The 26,423-nt window shown below is 51.5% G+C and overlaps 7 protein-coding genes across 7 annotated transcripts in view; 4 read left to right on the top strand and 3 right to left on the bottom strand.

The window, feature by feature from the left end:
- Positions 1-229: 229 nt before the first annotated feature.
- MAA_03986 (RhoGAP domain-containing protein) lies at positions 230-4,174 on the bottom strand (the record flags this gene model as incomplete). The annotated part of the gene is made up of 1 exon (XM_007821984.1): positions 230-4,174. One exon carries the CDS (start codon positions 4,172-4,174, stop codon positions 230-232), a length of 3,945 nt encoding a protein of 1,314 aa, XP_007820175.1.
- Positions 4,175-11,893: 7,719 nt separating this feature from the next.
- On the top strand, positions 11,894-12,971 carry MAA_03985 (uncharacterized protein; the record flags this gene model as incomplete). Its single annotated transcript, XM_007821983.2, has 2 exons — positions 11,894-12,026; positions 12,394-12,971. The coding sequence occupies 2 exons, from the start codon at positions 11,894-11,896 to the stop codon at positions 12,969-12,971; spliced, it is 711 nt and encodes a 236-aa protein (XP_007820174.2).
- A 453-nt stretch (positions 12,972-13,424) lies between these two features.
- MAA_03984 (Mg2+ transporter protein, CorA-like protein) lies at positions 13,425-17,380 on the bottom strand (the record flags this gene model as incomplete). Its single annotated transcript, XM_007821982.2, has 9 exons — positions 13,425-14,369; positions 14,432-14,872; positions 14,943-15,363; positions 15,439-15,584; positions 15,667-15,839; positions 15,895-16,318; positions 16,378-16,417; positions 16,484-17,247; positions 17,303-17,380. The coding sequence occupies 9 exons, from the start codon at positions 17,378-17,380 to the stop codon at positions 13,425-13,427; spliced, it is 3,432 nt and encodes a 1,143-aa protein (XP_007820173.2).
- Positions 17,381-19,679: 2,299 nt separating this feature from the next.
- On the bottom strand, positions 19,680-20,860 carry MAA_11236 (uncharacterized protein; the record flags this gene model as incomplete). Its single annotated transcript, XM_011413216.1, has 3 exons — positions 19,680-20,116; positions 20,175-20,253; positions 20,327-20,860. The coding sequence occupies 3 exons, from the start codon at positions 20,858-20,860 to the stop codon at positions 19,680-19,682; spliced, it is 1,050 nt and encodes a 349-aa protein (XP_011411518.1).
- A 1,232-nt stretch (positions 20,861-22,092) lies between these two features.
- Positions 22,093-23,290, top strand: MAA_03983 (uncharacterized protein; the record flags this gene model as incomplete). The annotated part of the gene is made up of 3 exons (XM_007821981.1): positions 22,093-22,174; positions 22,348-22,898; positions 22,955-23,290. 3 exons carry the CDS (start codon positions 22,093-22,095, stop codon positions 23,288-23,290), a joined length of 969 nt encoding a protein of 322 aa, XP_007820172.1.
- Positions 23,291-24,348: 1,058 nt separating this feature from the next.
- Positions 24,349-25,898, top strand: MAA_11237 (uncharacterized protein; the record flags this gene model as incomplete). The annotated part of the gene is made up of 2 exons (XM_011413217.1): positions 24,349-24,548; positions 24,608-25,898. The coding sequence occupies 2 exons, from the start codon at positions 24,349-24,351 to the stop codon at positions 25,896-25,898; spliced, it is 1,491 nt and encodes a 496-aa protein (XP_011411519.1).
- A 205-nt stretch (positions 25,899-26,103) lies between these two features.
- MAA_11238 (uncharacterized protein) overlaps positions 26,104-26,423 on the top strand; it is a gene marked incomplete at both ends in the record, with an annotated part of 1,020 nt that continues 700 nt past the window's right edge. The window contains one exon of the mRNA XM_011413218.1: positions 26,104-26,108. Within this exon, the coding sequence (XP_011411520.1) occupies positions 26,104-26,108 (5 nt within the window). The remainder of the gene's footprint in view (positions 26,109-26,423) is intronic.

Raw genomic sequence — 26,423 nt, forward strand, 5'->3', positions numbered from 1 at the left:
CATCACACTGGTGTAAATAAATGATCCAACTCCTAAAGGTCTCAAGTCTTTGATTATTTCGTTGAACTCGCTTTGTTGTGGTTGCTGAATTCCTCCGTGACAAAAATCAGGGAAACAATGCAAGTAGTCGTGTCTTGATGTCTGTTTCCAACGTATGTTGATGATATAAAGAAAGCAGAGCAAAGCCGTGTCATGTCAGTCCGGATAATTTACCAAAAATAGGCTCCATTCAAAAGAGTGCGCCTTCGTCACGAAGGCGGCTCTTTGACCCGTGATGCTGTAAACCCGAAACTCCTCCCACATAAACCAAACTCTCTCGCCTTCTTGATTTAGTACTTTGTTGCGGCTCGTTGACGCCGTGTTCCTCGCTTGCTGACGGATAGATTGGCCGGTCATACCCGGGTGCAGTTCTAGCCGCAGGGTGATAGCCATGGCCATCGAATCCATTAGGCAGTCCATAGCCGCTCTCATATGCTGGTCTTGAAGCTCCTCCGTGCAGTACCAGGGGTGGCGTAGGGGTGGATCGAGCACCCTGGACATGAGACATCAGAGGTGGCGTCGGCGTCGACCTGGAATGCTCTCTTCTGCGGTCCATTCGCTGCTGGGGATGCGGCGAGGCGCTTCCGCCAGATGAAGTAGAGGGCCGTGTTGGCTCTAATCGTTGGGGAGGTGCGCCCGCTTGCCCGTTGGATTCCGAGTCTGTGGTTGAAGATGGCAGCTCATACTCTTCGGGATCGATTCCAAAAATGCCCTCGTAGTTCTGCAAGAACATGGCAAACACTTGTGCAGGGATATTGAGCGTAGGCGAGAACACAATGCCCACATTGCGTACGGTCATCTTATTAACCTTGGAGTTCTTTATAACTCGGATCAAGAACGCAATCAAGTACTTCAACAGGGTTGCGTTTGCCCTGGGTAGTCTTTGAGCCAGCTCGTTCATTTTTGCAACCTTTTCATCCAGATCCGGAATTTCAGTGGTGTGCAAGAAGGGGACGTGGAGGTCCGTTGTGAGAATAGCAGTTGGGAGTTCTCGCAAATAGAGCTTCAATAAAGATGCGACCGCATGAATATCATGATACTGCTCGTCAGCAACAAGATTCACATCACCATTCGTATTGAATCGCTCGCGAAGCTGTTTGATAACCGCATTAGATCCACTTAGTCGGAAGATGCCCTCTTCATCAACGGCAGTATGGTGGTCGAGATATTGTATGCATCGATAGACAACAGACGGCAGTGGCACGTTGACATCAACCGGCGGGTTGTAGCGAACTGCCTCGGCCAACGGTGCTCCAAACACTTGACGGACGGGCCCTTGGTGGCCGTAAGACGGAGGGACAGCTGAAGAAGATCCAGCGTCGCTGCCTCCAAACAATGAGTCCTGCCCGTCAGAAGAGGTCCGAGTCTTGGTTCCGAATCCAAAAAAGCTTCGCTTTCGCTGCTTTTTTTCGTCGTGCGTCGGAGCGCCAAGGCCTGCCCGGTTGCCCCAGACGGATGAATCTGAAATGATGTGAGGATCCTTGGGCGCAGATATCAACTTATTAGCCTGGGAGGACATAGTCTCCCCGGCGAGGTTATGTGAGCTGGACTGCTCGGGAAGACCAGTGGATCCCTTTTGGGGTGCTTCACCAGCGTGCGTTGAATCGTATCTTACTCCGATCAACGTGTCGGAATTTGCGTGTTTGTGTTGCGACTTGCTAGGGGCGCTCTTCTTTGATTTACCGGTGCTGGGATGGTCAGGTCCGGAAGACGGCTGATCATGAGGGGTCTTCGCACCCTGGCGTGGCGGTTGTTTGTCATCATCTACATCTTGGTAATCTATCCACTGCAAAAGAACATCTACCCAAAGATCTCGCTCTTTGTCGCTCTCGGCGCACAATATGTGTTTGACATAGGCGCTTGAGTCTCTCTTCTTAGGTTCCATGATTAAGAATGCGTGCCTGAATTGGTTGTCAAGGTCTTCCCCTGCCGTTGGCTGTGCCGGCGACTGGTTTTCGTGAGTCTGTGTATGAGATTGCTTGCCGATTTGGGCATTCCGAAGCCTAATGGTACCGAGATGCGCTCCTCCGGGGGTCTCGTAGTACTTGAACTCTGGCTCCGGCCCTTCCAGGACAAAGAACCTAGCTTTCCAGCCTCCGAAGTTCTTGCCTTTTTTGGTCAAATATCCGCTTCGAAGTGGCCGACCATCTGCACCAATCTTAAGCCCACTACTTTCAGGGGTTGGACGGAAAGATGACCCTGTCTCATCAGCGTTCGGTGGAAGTGTATTTGTCGACAAATACTTGCACATTTCAACAGCCGTGGCCGTGTCGAATGGCGTGTCAAGAACCTCGACCATGTATTCCTCCAGGGCAGCCCGCCGGGCGTCTAACTTGGCCGGAGCGTGGCCGGTGAACAGTGCGCGGTCTGGTGTCTTGGCGGTACAAGCTGAGCACTGCTTGAGCTTCGAGTCCAATTTGCTGAGCGAGGCGATGTCCTTTTCGACTCGCCAGAGCTCACTACAATCGGCTCTTGAAATAACAGCAAGTGTAAAGACGGGGTCTTCTTCCAGCTGTGTCAAAGACATAAGACTAGCTCTTGACGGTTTCATCCGTGAAGACGCTACCTTGACCTTGATAGATGGAAGTGCGTTGGGGGGCAACAACAGATTTGGGTACTCCTCTGTAACAAGACCTTTATAGATCTTTGTACGTTCTGTGGGTGAAGGTTGGCTCGCTTCGTCGCTACACTTCCCTGCGTTGAGCTGCGTACCAGACGAGGAACCGGTCGAGCTTGTAGGTGGAGGGGACATTAACGGTGTGTTCGGGGGCATAATAATGGGTTGTCGCGGTGGTCGAGAAGGCAGCGGACCCGACGCACCAGCAAGCCTTGCAGACACAGGCGCAGAAGCTGAATGTGGAATGTTGCCAAATGGACGAGGGGTAGCTGGTAATCCTGGACTCTGAAGTGGCACCACGATGTCCTCAGCAGCAAGCAGCAAAGCATTTATGGAGTGGGACTCCTCTTGCACGTGGGCTTTGGATTGAGATGTAGGGCTTGCGGGTTGGCCTGGGGATTTGATAGGACTTTCTGGACTGGGTTTGGAGGCGCTTGACTCTTGAGCATTTCTGAATGCAATGGCTTGACGTTCTTTCTCGTCATCTTCTCTGGTTTTGCGTCGCCCTCGGGTTTCAGCAACCATCTCATCAACTTCAAGAATACCATCATAGTCAGAGTCGCTATCATCCCCCGCGGCCGGCGCCAGATTTCGTCGGACGTGTTGCTTCAGCTGCAGAGGTGCCGGCGGTGGCTTCCGTGGAGGGGAAGGAAATTGGCTAAGCCCCTGGTCCGGTTGTGGTGATGATGGAGGCTCAGCAACGGTCACGGATGGCGCAGCTGTTGGTATCTTGGGTGGTGGAACCTTGGGTGGTTCACTCGCGTAGCTTCGGGACGGTGGTAGGGAAGCATTGTACGGAATCTCTCTAAGTTGTTCCTCGCTTGTCTCTTTCCAGATTCTATCGGCGGCTTTATATTCTGCTTCATGATCAAACTTGCCCATCGCGTACTCTTGCGGCTTTGGCATGGCGGGTTTCGGGTCGAGCATTTCGCTTACTGCAGTTGGTGATATATGCGGCTTATCGGCTGGTGGGGTAATCGGGTAAGGTGCCATGGGAACATCAATGGGAGAGCCCTTCTGACTGTCTGAATCAAGCGATGGAGAATCTGGTGGTCCATTTGTTTGTACCCTGGGATGCGGCCTTGGACTACGAGGCGACATCGAACCCCGATAGCTATCGAGGCCAGGCGATTCAACCAGTTGCCCAGATGCGGCCTGCATTACTGCCGGGTTGGCCATGATTTCTTTGAGTTTCCTCCTATACTTTTCTTTTTCTTTCAGGGCTGCCTCAAGATCTTTGTTGAGGCCCAAAATCATGCCTCGCTGCTTGTCGACTAGTCTCCATAATTGGCTGTTTTGTTGTGACTGGGAGCTTTTTTCCTTGAGTAAATATTGTATGACAGCTTCTGGGCTGCCCGCCGTTTTGATCAGGCTTGCAATATCGGGGGAGCTCGGTGCATCCTGGAGGCCACCCTTGCCGGAGGATGCTGCTTGTTTCGATGAAATCGCGGATATTGCGGTGTCAATCGAGGAATTTCGGGGCAACCCTTTGGTTACGTCGTTTGGAGTAGAGGCCATTGTAGCAGCCATTACCGGTCTGCCAACCTTTGCGGGCCCTAGAGCAGGCTTCGATGTCACGGAGTCGGAAACGCTTCGATGGTCATTCGGAAGGTTTGAAAAGTTTAGTCTGCGAAACATGGAGGATCAGCAAGCATGGACGAAAGGACGGGAGATGGCATTCTTGGAACTCAAAATAAATCGGAGGAAACAACAAAGCCCAAGAACAGCAATGACAACGCCCGGGTAATATATGTCAAGGCGGCACAGGGTCGGAAGAACGGACCTTGGGATTTCGTCCTCTGGGCTAGACGGGCTTGACGAATCGCTATAAAAGGTCGTCTGCCCAACAGATGCCCTAGATGTCGTCTTGACGGCCGACCTGGTGCCAATAGGCTGGAATCCCTGCTGTGTCGCAGAAACAGCGGGCTCTGGAGGATTCGTGCTCAACGGAGACGTCGCCACGTTGCTTGCCGTAGACAGCGGGCTAGGTACGGGCGGTCGAGGAGATCTGAAAGAACAGAAAAGAAGACGACGTTAGCGATTTGAAATTTTCCACTTGTGACAAGTTGATCCCACGCGAGAAGTGCATGGGGCCCAAGTGAACAAAAGGCCAAAGCTGGGGCCACACCAAAAAAGAACAGCAGTGTATAAAGAAGCCCAGGGCGGCTGTTGAACAGCCGTAACGCAAAGTACAAAGAACTCGGGACCAATTCTTTTGTGCCTTGTGCCTGTGAGCGAAGAGCGGCGTCCAAGGCTGAAAGCATCGTCGGTCAAGGTTCTTGCAGCGAAGAGATGTTTTGGTTTTGTTTGAAGATGCGATTTGGCTACATCGCGAATGGTCTTGCGACCAGCGATAGCCGACGGAGGCAGCGGTAGAGGGAGGTATAGGATCCATTGTCGGAGACATTTATCTCGTAAGCGAACTCACCTTTGGCCTGGATGTGGTAGCGAACCAAGAGCTGACAGTGACGGCACGTTGATTAAGCGTCCAGTTGATGGACTCGTGGGATTGTCGTCAAAGGAGGGTTGTGATCGAGGAGAAGACAATACTTGAGAGGCATGAGGCGTGTGCGAGTCCCAGCGTTGTCCGGCTTCAGGTCGAGTATCAGCATGAGCACCAGTACGAGCATCAGCATCAATGTCTGGGTTCGAGTATGCTTCCGAAGATGAGGCCAGGCCACGCCGCGGCGCATGCTGCGACATAGTCCCGTTTATGCAGAGTGCGCTGCAATCCCGAAAGCCTCTCCGCAAATGTCGGGTGGAGAGGGCGTCTGGCCTCTGGAGCAGGGCAGACGACGGACAACCTCAGCCGTGAGAGAAGGGCCAGGAAGGCGTTTGACGAACGGCGCAATGAATGGTGATGGAGGAGGGCGTGTGGATGTTTGAGCTGGTGGCCCTGGCTCCGAACACAAAAAGTGGCACTGGAGGGGGCGTCGCGAGGCGTGAGAGGCGTGAGAGTGAGAGAGAGAGGCGTGGACAGGGACCTGGGCGAGGTTTCGAACACTTGAGACGCCAGCCTTGGCCCTGATCCACGTCGGATGTAGAGTTTGGTTTTGTGCAATAGCATATGTACCAATCAAGGCAAGGCAAGGCCATACAGTACTGTACAAATATAATACAGGACCAAATCGATGTGCACGGAACAGACGGGGGGAAGGGGCGATGATGGCAGTTGACTGTTGACTTGCACGGATAGCCGGAGGCAGTTGATCAGCGGACGGCTTGCAAGACCCTTTCGAATGATTTGAGGGTTCAATTGCATCCGTCATGGACCCAGTCTGCCAGTCAACCAGTCAGTCATTGGCCTGGCTGGACACGGAGACCAGGAGACATGGACTTGCGAGGCGGCTGCAGGCGACGAGATGACAGGGTACAGCTCGATGCTTGGAATCTCACTTGAACAGCTCAACTCGGTGGGTAGTGCTCAGATACCTACCTAGGTAGGTATGTATGTACAATGCAATCCGTAAAGCAATGTGTCCGGAGTATTCATTATTGTACAATGTGTGAACGAGGGACCCCCTGAATCTTAAACTGGCATCTGCTAAATAAGTGGCCGACGGCTGCGCTTTAACTTGAGGTGACAGGAGGCTGTCAAGCTGCACTGTCGCTCTCTTGTGAGTGTGAGGGGTCCCCTGGATTGATCCCATGTCTTACCCATGTATGACATGGCCGTTCCTCATGGCAGCCGTTCCTCCTCGTGAGAAAGAACCAGAATGCCGTGGTCGCTCTCAGACCTTGACGGCTACAGAGTACCACTCTGTCCTTCAACATCTCCGCGTCTTGATCCGGTATGCTAGTAATATCCTTACCCCGGAAGAGGCCAGGAATTGCAGGCACATTGCATGCCGCGCACCGGGGCTATTATTGCCGTGGTCGATATTGTATGTGTGACAGAATCGACATGGTTCTGCTCCAGTCGGCCTCATGTAAACTGTCACAAGTAACAAGAATTTATTGAGAGAGATTTCTTGCCACAAATAAAAACAAACCAACAAAGAGTAGCCCCTCTTGGCCACTGGGCGAGACGCTGCCGTCACATTATCTCAAGTTCTCGCCCGCCAGAGAGGTATTCAAGGAGAATCCCAAGGGCCTGGCCAGACGCCAAAGTGACACTCGGGATGGAGTACAATGTACATACAGAGCGCGCGATGAAATGACATGGGCGCCCAGCACTGCTCCATGCGACTCCGTAAACTCGCTCGGCTTCAGTCGTTGGAATGGTCTCTGCTCCACATGATCGAGGCTCTTCGATTTGCTCCCATGTGTCACACGTCGAGAAGGCGCCTCAGCGGGAACAGGCCTCAGGCGCCTGACACCCAGTATAAAATAAAAATAGAGTCACCTCAGTGCTACTAGTTTTCCCAGCCGTCTCCCTCGTGTTCTTTCTTCCCTTGCTTCTCCCTAGGTATGTATTGTAATTGTAATGCTAGTTTCGGAAGCCTGGGCACCAAGATGCATACTCCTTCCTCACTCCGTACATCGGACCATGAATCGCACCTGCCGCCTTGAATATTTGCAAAAAAAAAAGTCAAAGTCTACTAGTACTCCATGTGCGCTGGTGGTGGCTTCCAAGACGCCAATCCAAATAAAAGCAATTTCGCAGCGTCGTAATTAAAAGCAAGCCCTCTTCCAAATACTATCATTCATCATCATCATCAGCACGCAGCCTTCTGCGGCCACCTGGGCATCCGTCTGGGTCTAACCTCACACTACTGCACCTCACCAGGGCGTGCTCGCTGCCGTTCTTCAGGCTCTCCGGTCTGTGCGCAACACTACGAAATGAACAGAAGCGGCAATGTCGCCAGTCGCACCCTTCACAGATTCACGAACCTACGAACCAGTCATCTCTCAAGTCCCCAAGTCCCTGAACCGCTACCCTCCTGGCCAGGGGCTCCCTCGCGAGCCCCGCAGGTGGCCTCGAAATGAAATTGGCGACACTCACTAGAAGGGCCGGGGGGCGGCCAGGCGAGCGTGCCGGAGTTTCGACATCCAGGAACAGGATGCGCACGGGGTCAAGCCTGTTCGGACCCTCACCAGCCCGTGGATCCTCGCTCAGAACCTCTCAAGTGCTCCAATCACCCTGTCATGGGTCCCAGCGACTGGGCTTCGCGCTTACCCCATTTGGCCTTTTAAGTTGCCGATGGCTGTCCTACCAGTGGCTTGACCGTTCGTGTCCATCTCATCAACTGAACTTCCATAGCCAGTGAAAGATCAGCAAGTCTGCTATTTATCGGATTCATGAATATTGTCAGCTTCTCCTTAACCCGGGAAGGGGGAGGGGGAGGAAACATGCAGTTGAATTTCTAACCGAGGACAATTTTAAGGTGAGTAGCATCGCCTACGTAGGCGCCGCTCGCGTCTGATCTCATTCCATCTCTAATGATTGGTAAGTAGGTAGTACTACCTTACTCCGTCGTCCGTTCAAGCAGAAAGGATATTTAGTGTCAATATCCTGCAGGTACCACCAAAATACTCTGGAACTAGCCATTCCAGGCCAATCTAGAGACGCCTGTCGGATTCGTAGAAGACGACCCAGCTGAGCTGTGACTGGCACTCCCGTGACCGCCCCTTGATGCTCGCTCGACAGGAGCAAGGAGATAGAATCCCCCTCTCAGACGTCGCTCTGTCCGTTGCCGAACAGTTGGATATCATCAAAGTTAGCTATTAGGCTAGCATGGTGTTCGTCAACAAGTCCGTTTGTCGTCACTGTTGAATTGGGACAGATCAGACCACATACTACTACTACCTTAGGTAGCTAGTTCCTATGGTCCAGTCCACGGATACAACCAAAGTGATGTAAGAGGCTTAGCAAAAATTCACTGCACACGATGCGATGCAACGCAAATCTGACAACCGTCTTCAGTGGCTCGAACTGAACCAGACATCTTGGACTAATCAGGAGAAGAGTTCCATCGCATACTACACTACACTTCTGCCGGAAGATTGAATCACTGGGGCCCTCACCCGGCGTGCCCAAACTCTAGCGCCATTATATCCAAGATTTTTGCCGACCTACATGTCCCATCAGCAACCACAGCACTTGTCTTGATAGACCATGCTGGAAACCTTAACCTCATCTCCATGAAACAGGGCTGCTCGACAAAGCCAGTTGAATTATCAGGCCTATCGTGGAAAGCACCCCGGAATGACTCGCTCACTAATCAGACTCCCCCATCTTATCCAAAGAACCTACTTATACTTTATTCAAAACGAAGAAAATTCACTCCCATCGGACCAGAAGGTGCTGTTTCACGGGTCGAGGTAAAGAAGGTATTTCAATTACTCTCAATGATTTCGACTCGCGGTCCAGGTGCCTCGTTTGCCTATTCGTCAATACAGGCAGCCTGTGCAGCGTGTGCCTAGAGTCCGCAAAATGTGCATAAAATTGCCGCTTGAACATCACTTCCCTTCTTTCTCAACTTGAACAGTGAACCATACTCCACTCAAAGATGATAAAGCTCGGAGTTCTATCTAAGAGACTCCGCTCGTCTTTTCAACCACCCCGGCTCATTTCCGTATCTGGAAACGCAGCCAATAATAGTTGGCATGGCGCTCGCTGGCTTCGCGGATAGTTTGAGGCTCATTTCTTGTTGCCAATCAAACCCAGCTATTTGCTTTCCACCGTTTCCCTATGTGGTGCAATAGCTCCGACGCCACGCTTTGGGTTTCTCTAGTGTCGTCGCTTCGACTAGTTCAGCGGTGTGACAAACATGATTGATGAAGCTGCTGCGTCTTTTGGGTATCCCGTCCCGAGTGGCTGATTGCTTCTTTTGGCACCTACTGCTAGTACTTGCCACTGGAGCCTGCCCCTGAGTATGTGGCTAGGAACTGTCGATATAATACTAGTTACATACATACATGCAGTTCATCATTGCGAAAGCTGACGAAATACGACCGCAGGATGGGGGTTCAAACACGACGGACAACCCAGCCATAGACCTGCGACCCTTCCAAACAGCACATGCACAACCATTCTGTAGAGTGCTGGATTAGACTTTCAGGTCTCCTGCTAATCTATGTGGTCATGAGTGAATGACTTTTGGGAGAAGTGTCACAATGCTAGAATCCGGTTCGCAACATGTCGCCCCCTCACCTGCTAGATGCATTTCCCTTTAACGGGACGGGGAGGTGATGAAACCCTGATCAGAGACCTAGTGGTCCTGACTGTTTTGCGTTTCAGACTTCATCATGGGATGTATTTTCCTTGGACCGATCTGACATCGGCGTAAACGAAACACGCATCTTGTTCCTTGCAATGGAGAAGATGAAAATCCCCCAGACGCCTCCGCTGGGGACTTATATTTGGCATCAACAGGGGGCTATGGCTGGTGCGATTCAGTCAAGTGTCGTCATCCTGTTCCGTCAACTGGTCTCAAGGAGCCTGAACTTGTGGCGCCCGTCGTCTGTTGCAGCACTGAAACATAGCACCCTTCACGTAGTATATATTGTATACATATACCTACGGAGTACTTCGTACATGTAGGCACCTGCCTATAACCATGCCGGCGTGTGCTTTTCAATGCTAATAGTAAGACAGACAACGACATGACTAAACGGTGTAAGTCGGCAGCCCCGTTGTTTCAAAAGCCGATGTGCTGTTATTTCATCGAGAGCAGCCGACATGCAGGGTAGGTAAGGCGAGACGGTGTGTCAATTTCGCCTGTCGCCTGTCACCGTACCGTATTTATTGTGTAGTCCGGGTGCGCGGTAACTGTCTGCCTGGGTTGTCTGGTCAGATATTCGCTTTTTTCCACCTCGCTCCCCGCTCCTGTGCTGGTTTGCCAAAGCCTGGGCTTCTATGTCTCGGGTATGGGGTAACATGGTTCACCCAACTGGGCTGGGCAGCTGAAGCTGGGTTGACTTTGATGCATCTACATGTTGGAAATGTACTGAGCAGATGGCTGACCACTGGGAAACGCGGACAAGTGCAATCATTCCATGGAACGCCTTGATAATGATACAAACAAGCTACCGACACAGCGGCCCTTTCGCTCGGCAACTATATGTTGACAACAGTTGTCAACGTCTGCTTTTGGAAAACATCGAATCTTTCGGGAAATAGTGGAGATGCATCTACGAATACTAGTACATGTTGTACATTTGTCCTTCCCAAAGTTCCTTTTGGTCTGTGGTTTGCAACGGCCAACGGATGATGCCAGTACCCGGCCGTTGGATCTGATGTGCCTTTGACGGTCGTGGCACAAGCCCCTACCTGCTTGCGCAACAAGGATACTCTGGGGAAGCCCAAACACACAGGGGTGAATTCGTGGATACATGCTCTGTACATACCTACCTAGGTAGGTACATAACTCTCCCTTTGGGTGCGGAATGTTGCCAAGCGTCCATCCAAATCAGACTCGGAAAGGTACAATCTCCTGGGGTTCCGTCGGACTATGTTTGTGTTGAGCTATCTGGCGAGGTACGTTGCGTGTTTGTGTCGGCAGGTACTGCGCGATGGGCATTTTTGTAAAACGACCTACCCAGGCCCCCATAGGTAAGTACAAGTATGTTGCTGGCGCTGACAAGTTACGGCTCAGGGAGTTATGCCGTTAAAGTTCCATGTTTCAAGAACTTTTATCGACGCACTCAGTCTCTGCATGCCCCGGCGTGTATCAGGAGCGTTCGACGACAAGGCGAAACACCCGAATGCTCCCTGCTCATGGTGATTCATGCGATAATGCCTCATCAACGACGACGACGCCCCACAGCCAACGGAAATGGACATGATGTCATGTCAACCTTGGGCGCCAACGGCATGGGCGACGTGAGATTCAGGTGATTGCAGCTAGGATACTAGGATTCCCTTGGCTGCCCGGCGGTCGCTCGGGTCAATCTGCAAAAAAAAAAAAAAAACCCCCCGAGGTTGTCTGCAGATGCTGCTCGGAGCGTGGTTGTTGTCGGGGCTTAGCGCCATCGGATCGGGCTGCATAACAATAATGAACAAATAGCCTCCCATCCCCTCACCAAGGAACCCAATCAAGCGGCTCACCGTGCATTGAACAAAAGGAGAATTACTCATGTACGGAGTATGCTCGCGATATCGCAGACAGTCAGGCACCAGGGTCTGTGTGGCCGTAGTGAGTCAAGGTTATTCTGGAAGCCATGCGCCGAGCATGACTGGTTAATCTACACCATATTCTCCACCGAGCCCTGCGCCCAATCCTGATTTTTTCCTTCGAGTCTTTGCCGTTTTGCTGGGCCGCAGCCGGGACCAAGTGTGGCGTGCCCAACGTCATGGACCCAGCCATCATCAGGCGCCCAGCCACGCATTTTTGGGCGCCGGGCTCCGATGCCGTCAAGTGCATGCTTCAGCACCCCGCAAAGCCTGTGCTGCGGCTGCGTTGCGTTGTGCTGCGTGGTGATGGTTGTAAGTGCCCGTACGGAGTAGAGATAGAAGAAGCGTGGTCCTTGCCCACATGATGCATCTTGGTTGCTGCGCCTTGTCCATTCGTCCTGCCCTCATGTCTTCAGCATCTTGTGCATACACACATATATTACTCGTGCTGGTTCCTCTTTACACAGGCTTTTTCATCTGGTCTGCCTCTGCATTGCGAAACTCTGCATAACCCCCCCCCCCCATCCCATACAATCCGTCAAGCCTCTTGGACACCTCAAACATCGCCGGGCCTCATCCGCGCGCCATCGAAATGGGTATGCCGCAACCACATCCCCATCCCCATCCCCCGCATCCATCCTCATTGTCATCGCCGCCACCAAAGCTAACCCTCTCCCAGGTCGCCATCACGGCACCAAAAAGCGCCTGTACCTCTCGCGGCCCGAGCCAGACGTCCTCACCTCTCGCCGCCGCGTCACGCGCATTATCCCACCTACCCCTCCGCCGTGCGAAGAGCCCGTCCCCGTCCCCGTCATCGAGGAGCCTGCCGAGCCTGAGCCATGCCCGCCGGCGCCCTGTCCATCTCCACCCGCTCTTCCCGCGCCCGAGCCGCAAATTGAAGTCATAGCCGTCGACGTCGAGCCGTCGGTCAAGTCGTCAAAGTCCAGCCGCAGCCGCTCCAGGGGCCACAGCCACACCCGCGAGAAGGAGGTGTACGTTGAGCGAGATCGCTTCGTCCCCGTGCCTGTGCCCGTCCCCGTGGAGCCCAGGTACGAAACGTACCGCTACGTCGAGGCACCGAGGAGGTACGTCGAGCCTCCTAGGGAGAGGAAGATGATTGAGGATAATAAGGAGAGAGTGACCCATGTCCATGTCCACACGGAGGATAGGGAGACGAGTCGTGAAAGGAGGGCCTATCGCGACAGGGATTGCTACGATAGAGAGTACTATGACTCGAGGGATTATTATCGGCGGTAAAGCATACGGGATAGGAGTTGATGGGAGGTTTTTTTCTTTCTTTTTTTCTTTTCTTTTTTCCTTTTTTTTTTTTTTTGGGAAGGGTTTTTTTTTTTTTTTGGATAAGGCTCGACGGCTGCGTTAAATGATTATGAAGCCTAATGCTGTCTAAATTGTGTAGCAACTCGGATCAAGGCTGGGATTTTGTATTTACTGGGGCGAGAGGGTCTGGATTTGATATTGACACAATGAACAAGTTATTAATTTGCTTTGCATGTATGTACGGTTTGTGGCAGAATATCTTTGTCCAGCAAGAAGTATACGCTCATATATTATAGCATACAATTGCAGGATGTAGCACGATTGCCAGGTAGTGATTACTTGATTTGGTCATAAGCTTTTTTTGGATCCCCACTGTACAAATTGCAACACGGACGTCTTGCTTCCCAGCAAGCCATGAGTCGAGAGGGACGTTTAATATCGAATACTAGCCGACTGCGGACGTCTTTTCGGGCGTCGAACGACCGGCACGCTCTGCTCGGCCATGTACGCCATCGGACGCGGCAAACGGTCATCCGCCATCCGTGCCTCCGGATAGTCCACCTCCGGCGTGGGCGCAGGCCGATCGACGACAAATGCCGCGGCATCCGTCCTCTGGGGCGCCACGCCAGGCACATATCTGGTGTTTGAGACACGGCCCGCCTGCCTGCCAGACAGCCACCCGAGGACGCTGCCCAGCTCGCCCATCCACCACAGGCCAATGACAATGATGAGCAGCGTGACGGGGATGGCGACGGCCCAGTACAGCCACTGGCCGGAATCCATGTCGCGGATGTCGTTGGTGTTCATGCCAAAGATGCTCGAGATGGCGCTGAGCGGGAGAAACACGACGGTGACGATTGTGAAGGCGTAGATGGCATTTTCCTGCCGGTCCTTTGTCCAGTCTAGCCCGTACACTACGGCGCGCTCCAGGTCGTCTGCGTAGTCGGTGTGGCGGCGGAGGTCGAACTCGCGCTGCTCAACGAGTCGGATGCATTCGTTGAGGAAGAGGGCGCGGAAGCCGAGCTCATCGGTAGCAGAGAGTCTGGAAGCGGCTTCGAGGTCCGCCGCATCTTCGTCGTCCAACCTCATGTATTCGGCATCACGCCGTCTCACTACAGGGTCGTACGGCAGCGGACCAGGGTAATAAGGCGGCGCGTCCTCGTACATGTCCCTGCCTCGTCTGCGGCGCCAAACAGCGTCGTCGGCCGCGTCTGCGAGATATCTGCCGCCATCTTTGATGGGGAGGTTTGACTTGATGCTCGCCAGAATATATCTTTGCTTCGCCACTGTCCTTTTGATGACTGTCATTTCTTGTTGGACCAGATCGATTCGGTGCTGATAAGACCGGTCAGACGGCTGGCTGGTGATCTCCGCATCCTACCGAAAAACAAAATGTCAGAACCGGTCGAATCTCTACAAAGAGTCCAGGCTGCCCTTACCAGCAACGTCAGGTACTGCGCGTAGGTATCCATGATGTCTTCCGCTTTGCCCACTTGATCATGCAGCAAGTTGAGTGAAAATAATGAAAGGACCTCCAAGGGTAGCACGGCAGAATCGTCGAGAAGGTTTCGACTCGAAATGCCCTGGACAATACGGTTCATGCCATCCATCATGAGCACTTTAGCCTTGGACACGTGCGCAAGCCATGCATTTCCTCTGTCAAGGGCACTGATCAAGCCAGACACAATGTGAAGCCAGGCCGTGATGAACTGCCGGGGGAGGTCGATGGTGGCCCTTTCCTTCTCATCAGCATAGGACATTAGATTCTGGAAGTTTTCGACATCTTGAGACATGTCTCTCAAGGCCGTCCGAATCTCTGTCGTAATACTTTGGCTTGCAGATACGGACGAGACTGTAAACTCTCCCTCCAGTTGAGGTATCTGATTTATGTAGCTGTCATTAGCAAGATGATTGTGGCTAGTTGTATACACCATGGCCTGGGTATCATACCTTGAGAAGAGACTTGACAGCTCCCCAATACTTGTGTATCGTTGGTCCATCAAACGTCAAAGGGAAGAACAGCCTGAGGATATCATCCGCAGCATTGAAAATGTCAATTCTCTCCTCATGCATGAGTCTTATATTGTCGCTTGCTTTTTCTTCCACCTGGGTCGATTGTTTCACCAGGAAATCATGCACACTCTCCCTCGTGGCATCCCCGCAGCTTTTGTACGCTCGCTGATCTGCGTACGATGCTTGGCCCGTCAGAAACTTCTCGGCCAAACCCAATTGTTCATTCAAGGCTTCTACTGGCTGGAGAGTGAGTACGTGTAAATATTCGTGTGGTTTCTTGCATGGTTTTGAATGCTCGTCTCCTGCATCACCAGGTACTAGAGGCTTCAAAACCGTTCGCGGAGGAGAGGGCCGTGATCTACGTCATATTAGTTACGATTTAGAGACTACTAGTATTAGAGGTTTTTAAAGTCATGGCGGTGAAAATTCTCACACTATCTCCATCTTCAACAGGACACCTCCCTGAGGGCGAGCTGCGAGTCGTAAAACTTTGGACCAATTTACCGCCGTCACTGCTTGGTTGTTGTACGAGAACTCCAAGTTTCTTGGCCAAAAGGCGTGGAAGTTGGATAAGAACATCTACACAAGGTTAGTGATAAAAAAAAGAAAAGAAAAGAAAAATGTGAGAGAAGTATAAAGTCTTCAACGGCACTGCACTCACAAACCAAGTAGAGCATGCCACAGCTGGAAAGGACCAAGTAACAGCGTTTCCGTACTTGACAAGAATCCTTCCAGGCGTAGAGCCAGCCGCCTCTGGGGACGGCTGAGACTTGACGTCGACCAACTCTCCACGGAGATCGAGCTCGGACATGGTGCCGCAAGTTACGAGGAGTGCTGGTCACTGGTCAGCCACAGGGGAGACTTGTGTCACTCGAGGGGTGTTTCACACAGTTGTCTAAAACTATACACCAGAGCTGCGCAATGTGAAAGCAGTCATTCGTTTTGGTTGGGGCCACTTGACAAACAGCTTGTAGCATGTCTCTCTGTTCTGTTGTGCGGGAGTACTGTGCCTGCAGCAGCGTCTGGGAGGGAAACACAGACGTAGATGAGCCTGCAAGCAAGCCCGAGTACTTTTGCAGTGAGAAATACGGGAGGCAGATCCATCTCGCAGAGCCTGTTGGCTTCTCTTGTCCTGAAAGCTGCTTCGTGAAGGACTTTAGAGGGACCTCAAGATAGCGAGGTTCCATATACCCAACCCTTGCCCCTTTGGGGTTCTGTCGTGTCTTGATACAGTGCTTCTTCACATCTGCTCTGAGCTTTGCCATGGCACTTCTTTCGAGCTCTGGGAAATGAATTTGACGCGAGATTTCGGCCTGCATGACGGTCAGACAGAAGGTAAATTACGCATAGGGAGCATCCACGTTTTAACTACCCAAAAATCGTCAAAGCTCATGACTTCTTGGTGGATATGGCTACCATGCTGTCAGTAACAGTTCTAGTTCTGAACCTCTTTGCTAGGCTTGTTGGTTACTACTCACAGCCACTTGAACAGTGACCTTTTCTTTCCTTTTGTGTCGAATAGCTCGGTCAATTTGGCTGCATGGACGCCTCCAGTTTCCGCACTGCCGGTGTAATGTGAAGAATAAATTCTCTTGGCATTTGATACTACCGAAATATCGCGACTCTCTCTATGTGCAGAGTCAGAGTCCACCGCTGGCGATTCCAGATCTGACAGTTCTTCATCCTTGGAAGCCGACTTGGAAAACAGGAAATTGAACTCGTCATATGCGTCCAAATCTCCGCCCATGGGGCTCGGTGGACGAAAGCCTCTGTCAGCCTGTCCCTCGTCAACAATGTAGACTTGTGCGTCTCCAGACTTGTAGGCGTGGACTCGGGGGCCATCATTGGCATCATAGTATGGCACCCTCGATGGAGAATGGCTTCGGTCAGAAGCCTGGTCCGCATCTCTTCTAGTAGTTCGTTGCCACGAATAGGTGTCATCTTCTTCCCTGCTGTCCATTCGTGGGGGAGACTGCGAGAATCTCGACATTCCCGGCGGCTGTGGAACCTCTGCTGTCTCGGCATCACGATGTCTCACCCGCCTCCCAGAGGAAGCGGGAAGGCCAAAAACCGTCTGCTGCGAATGCTCCTCGTGGTGTGACGGCATGCGGCGCTCGAGATGCGTCCATGGCGGCACGGTAGATGCGGGCACTCTTTCTGGGACATATTCATCGCCAGAGTATTGGCCACGACGTCTTGACGACGTTGGGGCACTGTATACATATCTCCGGGGGCGAGCAGACTGTAGGTAAGAAATATCAGCCAATTGTCAACCACAGACTAAGGGTTCAACACACGGCATAAGTCTCTCGGTCGTCTTGGTAGAAGCGAACCCGTGGCCGACGCGAATTGCCCTCAGAGGCGTAATAGGCCATTACAGCACTGCACAGGAACAACAATTCCTGGAGTTGGTATCAAGCTAACCAGACAGGCCAAAATATACAAGTACAAAACGAAAATATCTATCTTGTTTCTCGGGACGAAAAAAAAAAGGCATGTATGTATGTATGAAAATCTGAGCTAATCTAACCATGCATCGTCAGGGATCTGGCTTGGAGCTGCATAGGGCCTGGACTACCCTACATGGGTCGAAATCGTTGAGCCGCGTCTCGGACAAACAATATACCAATATATACTTTATTACAATCAAAGATATTTTATTATAAATTACTTCAATATATATTAAGGTATGAATTGTTTCGCTTATTGGCCAAGTGAAATTACAGGCATGATACGAGTATCGTGCAAGCGTAAAATCTGATAACACAGTACTTAAATAGATATAAGAATAGTTTTAATATAGTGAATAATAAAAGGATAAGCGCATCTAGAAAAGAGTAAGCCCGCCGAGTAATTCACACGTGGCGCGATCTGTCACCAAGCATGGAGCAACTATCGCGGAAGTTGCAGACCACATCAGGGCGCATATAGGGAGAATTGAGAAAATGGAGAAGATGATAACGGATATAAAGTTCCAGATGGCAGTCGAAAAGAAGTTTAACTCCAAACGGGAGGCACCAAACAGTGTCGCATCAGTAGCACTGTTCACGATGGGTGTCACGCATTCACCCCATTCCCGAATCTGTCCAGTCAGCCGTCACTGCTTTATTTGCTCTCTTCCTAAAGTAGGAATTAGTCATTCGAAGCCAAGCCCGTAGCTTATAGTTCGCCATCTTTTAAGTAGTCTGGTTCCTCTTGTTACGTCGATGTCGTGTTATGCTCTGGTTCCACCTTGATGTCCTGAAAGATCTGCAAGTTGGACATGTCATGGGCAGCGTCGTCCTCTTTTGTCGAATATTGGACCACTTGTTCTTGTCGAGCGACTTCTTGTTGAATCATTTTATACAAGTCAAATAGAGTCCACTCTAATGACTGGACCATGGACTCGGTGAGCCATTCGCGCGATGCTTCTGATGCATTTTGATTGTATTCGGCATCTAGTTCGTCGTTTGTAAAATCTCGTGCCGCCATGCCCTCCCGTCTGTCAAATTGCAATAAATAAATGTGATATGCCTGATAATTTCAACTGCGCCCATTCCTCGGGCGCCGATGTTCGCACTTCGCTTGGAATAGTGCTGCCAAGAATCTGCTCCTCCTCTTCTCCAGGAATGCCAAGGAGGTAGGTATTCCGCCACCGTGTTATCCCATGCCTGTGAAACTCCAGGATCCATGTTAAGTAACAAGTTACGCAAGTAAAAGATATAGGTATAAATGTCAGCTATACGCTTTCCCAAGATTATAGGCATTGCCAACATTGAAGGCTTCCGACAGGACGTATTGCGTAGTAGGGCCGCTCCTTGGAATCGGCGGCCCCTTCAACTCACCAGCGTAATTTTCGGAAGCCCGGGCTGACCACATCAAGTTTCCCTTCTCTGAAAAGACTGTCATCAACTCTTTGTGCGCTAGATAAAAGCAGCTCCATTCTCCCCTAACTAGAAGCATTGGCCCTTATAGGGAGGGTATTTAGGAGTGTTGATCTCATCAAGATACTGCACATGTGCCACGCCATAAAGGCTATAATGAGCGCGGGCTGAATCACGTCCGCGGCAGTATCCTTGACATAATTCACCTGCTGGGCAAGGACAGGTCAAAAGTGTCTGGCTAGATCAGGTTCCTAGCTATCGTGCTCTAAGCTATATTATATTGTAACATACAAGCGTATACTTCTTGACGGGCAAATATATATTTTACCAGACTGTAGCTTAGGGAAAAACCTCCGTATCACCTCATGTGGCAGAGGAGGATGCGTCCCTGACTTTGCGGCACCTAAACTTTGAAGACTCTAGATAGTAAACATCACCTTCCGAAGAGCCCGACATCAAATGCGTGACAAAACTGCCGTCTTTCTTCTCCACCCCAGTCGCTACATGATGGCAGCTTCTCGTGCAATAACAAGACCGTCATCATGCTCTGTTGCGCTCGATGCCTGGTGGTTGTCTCTCCGTCGAATACCAATGCAGAAGCACGTCCATTGACTTCGACCAGGTACCGCTGGATGACTAGAAAGACACCGTATCGTTTGCAGAATCGTGATTTGGAGGAGTAGTATCTCACGTAGCATGTAGCCGAAAGTGCTGTGCAGTGTGTACTATCATTCTCCCAGACCACACCCAACCACTGGCAATATCAGTTCAGTTTTATGAAGCAACCTACACCCGTTTCCAAGGTGCTGCCCTAGCGCTCCTTCGCTCGTCGCGCATAGACAAGATCGTGCGATATAGCTTCCGAGTGGTCTTTCCAAACCTTGTCTGAAAGCAAGTTGACAAATTCCGGGTGTGGGATGAGAACGGGAAATAAAATATCCAGTAGACTGGCCAGACCGCGCCGGAGGCATAGAGTTTCTGCTTGCGATTCGTGTGAATATGCAACTTCTAATGCGTTTCTAAGGTGAAAAACCGCCGCAGCAACCTCCTCATGTTCCATCTTCTTGATCACAGATGTCTTGGTCAGGTAACACGCCAGGTCTTGAGACATCTGTCCAAGGACCTTTTCAATATGATCTTTCATCGCCTCGACCCCAAGATCCACGGCGCCAACGTACAGCAATGCGCTACGTGGGATACAAATCAGATCACAAAAGTTTTCCCGGTCGTATTCTAATATTTCAAGGCCTGGATACAGTCTTGAATCAGCATTTTGCATTGAGCCACGGGGGAAAACAAGACGTACTTTCCGTGTACATGAATCGCAACGCGTATCCCACGACCTGAGGGCAAAAAGGCAAGCGCACGTCGCTCGGGGTCCCCTTCTAATTATTGTCCGTCAGTCAGTCCATGATAGCCCGTAAATTGTCTGTATAGTATCCCAATGTTTCATCCTACCTTCGTTGCGGGTGGGAGGTTTTGTCTCAGCCATACCGACTGCGACTCCACGATGCTACGGTGCACTTCAAAAACCTCGCGACCAGCCCAGACAAAGACGTCGGCGCCAAATGGCCGTAGCCACAACCTATCAGAATCTTTTGTCAGTAGGCGTATTCCATGATTAGCGGCGATCCAGCCCCATGCAAACCTGGCACAAGCCCGAGGCGCCGCCGCTTGGAGAAGCTTCTTTGATGGCGAGACAGCATCCGGATCCTTGGTATCGGCAGAACAAATAAATTTCACGCTTCGAGATGTTGCCTTTTCTTGCGCCGGTACCTCATTTTCCTGGCTAAAATCCGGTGTGCAGACTGGCCACTCTGGCGCAAGTGAAGCAGCAGATGGCCTTTTCACCCAGGGATTTGTTTTCGGAGGGGAAGCAGGACGTAGATGATCCATATACGATGTGTTTGTCTTGTTTCTGCTTTGGTGATGTGCCCGTAAAGGTGGCCTTTCTAGCTGTCTTGGCCTCCCGTCTAATGGGGCGCGAGTCATTGTCTCGAGTCTCTGGAACGGCCGGGGGGGAGACAAGGTAGGCCCGATGAGTGAAATTAGGAGCATAAATGATTACGAAGGCATGTTGAGCGCCCTGGGTCCCTTGAACGTTGCCCGGCCTGGCAGGAGCTGTGTTGGTTGTGTATGGTGACGGATTGGAACAAGATGTGGAAAAGGGCCTGCGTGTATGATATTGATGACTTCAGAAGTAATTAGGAAGAAGAATAGGATGAGTCAAGAGTGTATAAAGGGGGGGAAAGTCTTTGGTTCCCAGCCAAAATGTCCGGGGGCTCTCTCTTTTCCCCTCTCTTGGCTTCCTTCTCCAGGCTCATATTGAACAAAAAGTGAGAGAAGAGTGAAGGCAGCAATCCAAACGCTTGCGTGAGTGTTTGCCGCCATGGGTGTGTGCATTGTCCGACGTTTGCGTGGGTGATACAATAGGGCGCCGCTCCGGACGCAATGGTGGTGAACATGTGTAAATATTCGCATGTGCTTTCTCTCGAATTAATTATGTCGCCATCGAAGTCGTGCACCAAACAGTAAAAGAAAGGTACAAGGTATATGCAACGTTAGTATCGCTGCCAGTCTTCAAGTCGCTGAAATTTGCTGCCACACTTAATGTTCCTAGGGCTAATTAGTTTTTGACAGAGATGGGAGGAATAAAAAATCGTGTCACAGTTAGACTACACCACAGGCATTTGATAGAATAATTACACTTTCCGGATTACCTCTCTCACGGATGACTATGGGGATGGGGATGGGGATGGCTACTTTATCTTGTGCAAGAGAGCTCTCGACGTCCAAGACTAGACGCCACCATGTAACTGATGGTCTCAAGGTACTTATACTACTTAAGTACTCGGCAACTAGTAGCGGGGTCTGGTGGATGCCAGCTGGAAGCACCAAGTCATCATGTCAATTCATGTCAACTGCTGGCAGACATCAATTGGTCCAGCGTCGGCCCCAGCGACAGATTTGATCAAGTCACTCGTTGCCCCTCGCTCACCTACTAGGTACTTTACCTAATACACCTCGGCAGGGCGTCTCAGCATCGGGGGCGTGCGTCCTGGTTGCCTAAATTCAATCAGACCAGACATCATGTTCCAGCTCGCAACTGCAAAATTGAACCCCTGACGACTTTCACGACATCCTTCACCGTCCCAGCATTCTCCACACTCGACAACACAGACACAGACACAGCAACATCTTCTGCATTGTTGGGCCCAAGAACAATGTCGCAAGCGCCGGTGCAAATATCCTCCAAGGAGCAGTTCGATGGCATTCTAAAGAGCTCAAAACTCGTCGTCGCCGACTGTGAGTAACTGGTCTATCGAGATTCATTCATTGCCTAGGCTGTCACCTCGGCTCGACCCCGCCACCAAAGATGGGTGTTACTTGGTGATTGCGAGCAATTCTTCAGAGCGGATAGACATTGCAAGCCCGTTGCCTGCTTGGGCTTCCCCATGCTGACTCTGTTTCCTTCGTAGTCTTCGCCGTCTGGTGCGGTCCTTGTCAACAAATCGCGCCAGTATATGAGGCATTGTCAAAATCGCTTTCCCGGCCTCAACTCCTTACATTCGTCAAAATCGATACCGAAAAAGTCAAGGCTCTTTCTGAGGAATATCAGATTACCGCGCTGCCGACCTTCTTATTGTTCCAGGAGGGAAAGGTGATCCAGTCGGTCAAAGGTGCAAATCCCACCGAGCTGAGACGCATCATCCAGAAACTAGCTTCTGAGCTTGAGTCTGCCGGCGAATCGTCTGGTACCGGGACCGGCAGCAGTGGTCCATGGGCCGGCGCAGAGATTCCGAGGGGATATAGTGATATTTCCGACCAAGTAGAGACACGCAATTGCGAGCTGTCGAATGCCGACGAAGATGCGGGACCGGTCAAGGTGCTGTTCGACGTCGCGAAGCCCAGCGCTTTGAGCAACGACAGCAATTCTGTCAACGTCAAGGACTTTGTTCAGAGCGGCGCGGATGACCAGCTTCTTCTCTTCATTCCTTTCCAAGGTTCCGTCAAACTTCACACATTGCAGGTGGGCCAAGACGTTTGCCACAGCTTCCCGGCAGTCAAACTAACGGGAGCACGCAGATTACGTCTCTTCCTCCCAAGGACCAAGATACCGTCTCGAGACCCGTGATTATTCACCTATACATCAACCGGCCGCAACACATGGACTTTAGTGAAGCCGACGATACTGAGCCGACTCAGGCTATTACGCTGACTTCCAAGGATTGGAACGCCGAAGGCACTGCTAACATCAGCTTGCGCTTTGTCAAGTTCCAAAAGACAACCACGCTGATTCTGTATGTGCAAAAGGGCGAGGAAGGCGCCGACGCCGTACGAATCGACCGGATTAAGCTCATTGGCGAAGCCGGTACCAAACGCGAGATGGGCAAGCTCCAGAAAGTAGGAGATGATGAATAAAAAGCACCCTCCAGTGTACGCACGCACGCACACCCATTGCGAGGTTTCAATTGAGGATATTACAGGATGAGATAAGCCAAGCAACGCCAACGTGGGCAGCCAAGGAGCGCATTGTTACAAGGCGGAGTTACGGTCACGGATAGAAAAAAAAAAGCGAGGCAATTCAATAAGCATCCCACATCCTGACCTATATCCAGTCCATGGGGTTGCTTTTACGTAGGCGACGCGTTCCCAGGACCGCAATCTCCTGGCCTCTCTTGTCACCGATCAAGACTCGGGGGAAAGTATGTCCAGCCTCCATGTTGCGATCCAAGTGGTAGAAGCACCTGCACCAATAGCAAAGAAGCCGGCCTGCAATTATAATTTATCTTGGGCATGATTGACGCTGCGATTTATCCATGGTAGAGGACTCGAGCAACACGGGGTAGAATTTCATATCATGCCTGCCGCACGAAGAAGAAAAGAGAAAAAGAAGAAAGGCCATGGTCTGCGGTGCGACGAAATTTTATGGGCTGGGTTGCGTGAAGGGTTGCTGAGTCAGCGGGTCCACCCGTACAGGGTAGGTGTTGTGGAAGACGGCTCGCACTCGTCTTGATTGTTCTTTGAAACATGCTACAGAGTAGAGGGAGTAGATTTCACCTTGTCTAGAATCTGATGTTTCACCTTTATGAAATAGTGCAACCCGGCAAGTGATTTTGATTTGTGGGCGTCGTACAAGAAAAACTAAATGCAGAGCCTGGCATAACACAGTCGCCGGCCTCGGCCCGCGCACATTTCAGATTCTAGACCCGCTATTGGCCAGAATGGTTCCGTGGCTGCAGGCAACATGAAGGTCCAATATCGATGTGCTCGGGCAGCACTAGCCTTCACGACAGAAGTAGGCATCGCCTTTGTCAACCACACATGAACTTGTTGGCTCACCCCAACCAGGCTACCATGAATTTTGAAGTCTTCGAAACTGGCTCGAGGTCTGCATCTCAAGTGGCGCAGCTCGTTCTGATGCTGGGTGGCCTGGCTACGGTCCCCATCATCCAGATCCCATCGCACCGTCGGCCACCATGTCATCACAACTACCCAAGCTGGCCCCCAGGCCATTTGGAGAGGTGCCACTAGCCGCAGGTAAAGTCAATCCCAAAGAGCACACAGAACGAGAATGGGAAGCCCAGCGGGGGGTCATTGAGCATCTCTACATTGGTGAAAACCGAAGGCTGGTTGATACCATGACCATCATGACGTCCAAGTATGGGTTTGCGGCGACGTGAGTAACAAAAAGTCTTGGGTTACGTACTACACGGCTCGCCGCTAACTCAAATCAAGAGAACAAATGTATAAAAAGCGGTTGAAGAAGTGGAACTTGCGCAAAAGAGCGTACCGCACAACCTCAGAAAATGCCGTGGCCTCCACTGCGGCATCAGCGTCAGACAATGCCGGCTCGAGCAAATCGGGTGCCGAGGTGCTACGTCAAACGCCAGATCGCATGCTGCAGCAGCCGGCTTGCACGACCATCGCACGTACCACCAAGCTTGGCCCTTATGCAGGTCTCGAGTTGGTCCTCGACAGTGTCCGCTCCTGGAGCTTATGTAAACTGGAATCCAGAGGTGTTGCACCGGATCCCATGGTGCGGTATCTTGCGAATCCGAACCAGCCCCCCATTCAGGATAGCCGGACCATGTATCGTACATTTGAGCTGGTATTTGACCTGTGGCATCACGGAAAAGGCCAGCTGGCCGGCATGGCGGCGAGACGGGCATTCTACAGTCTCGAGTTTGTCCTCACGGCAGATCATCCAGACCTTGTATGGCATATACTGGATACGGTTTACGACATGGTAGACAGGGGTCATATTCAACTTCTGGGCATGTTTCTCACACATGCCAGAGAGCTTTCAACAAGGCGTCTTCCACAAGAGCACCCTCTGGTGAAAATCCTCCAGGAGCTCACAAAGTGCGACTATCAGACCCGGTTGGGAAGGGAGCGGGTATGCCATCTCTTGCGGTCAGCCTGGCTGCAAAATGTGGACATTCTCAGCGACCACATTGGCTCTCCGGCGCCAACACATCTCTGGCTCTACGAGCAACTGATATGGGATGGCAGAACAAGTCTTCGCAGGGACTGTGAGCTGGCAAAGAGGAGAGAGACAATGGTGGCGGCGCTGGCAGGCCTACACCAACTCGCCGACGTTGACCCCCGAGTGTCCAAGTTGGATAGATTGCGAATCATGGCGCTCATGTTGGAGTACACTCAGATGGATCTCGGCGATAGACAAAAAGCAGAAGAACTCGCGGTCAATTTGCTAAACCAAACATCATTGAACAGAGAAGCAAGCCGGTCCGATGCCAGGTTCCATGCATATGCCCGCAAGATGCTGGCCAGGCTGCAGGAACATGAACAAGATTGGGTCCGGGCGGAAGAGAATCTCAGATATGCAGTCGAGAAGAGAGAGGCTGCCCACGGAACGGGCTCCGACCTGCGGGTGATACGAGACATGTGGGTGCTTGCTGGGTACTACCAGAGGACGGGAAGAGGTGGCGCTGCGAGCCAGATTGTGGATGACGCGATATCAAGAGCAGAACAGTATCTCAGTCAAGGGGAAGCCGAGTGTACTTGAGCCATCTTATTGGACGTTGGAGAGCCATGGATTTTTTTCTTAAAAAAAAGTTGTGTATTTCAGATCTAGATGCAGCAACTACCTACCTCCCTACCTACCTAGATAGGTCCTGGGCTGCTAGCAAAGAGCGTTCAACGACGTCAAGTGACTGATCATGGTCAAGCTCAACGCCTAACTAACGTGGGGCAATCCAGGATCCGCCACGATGACGTTGGCGACCTCCAGGCACATGCCAATAGTGAACCACGTTCACCCATCTCTCACAATACACTGATTACACTGAACTTGATTTATCTGGCAACAATTCGAAACGAATCCCTCAAGCATCATACTAGTAGACAACAATGTGTAGGGGACCGCCGCCAAATTACTGTAACGTCTATAACCACCAACGCCACTCACACAGCCCCGTCTAACGGCCATCCAAGATGCGATTCTAGAAGTCACAGAAAAGGCTACGACGCAAGAAATACGCAACGCCTACAAGCGGCACGTCTTCCCAAGCCCCCCCCCCCCCCCCTCACC

This window comes from Metarhizium robertsii (genome assembly GCF_000187425.2).
Source record: "Metarhizium robertsii ARSEF 23 chromosome Unknown MAA_Scf_5, whole genome shotgun sequence".
Classification (NCBI taxonomy): Eukaryota; Fungi; Ascomycota; class Sordariomycetes; order Hypocreales; family Clavicipitaceae; genus Metarhizium; species Metarhizium robertsii.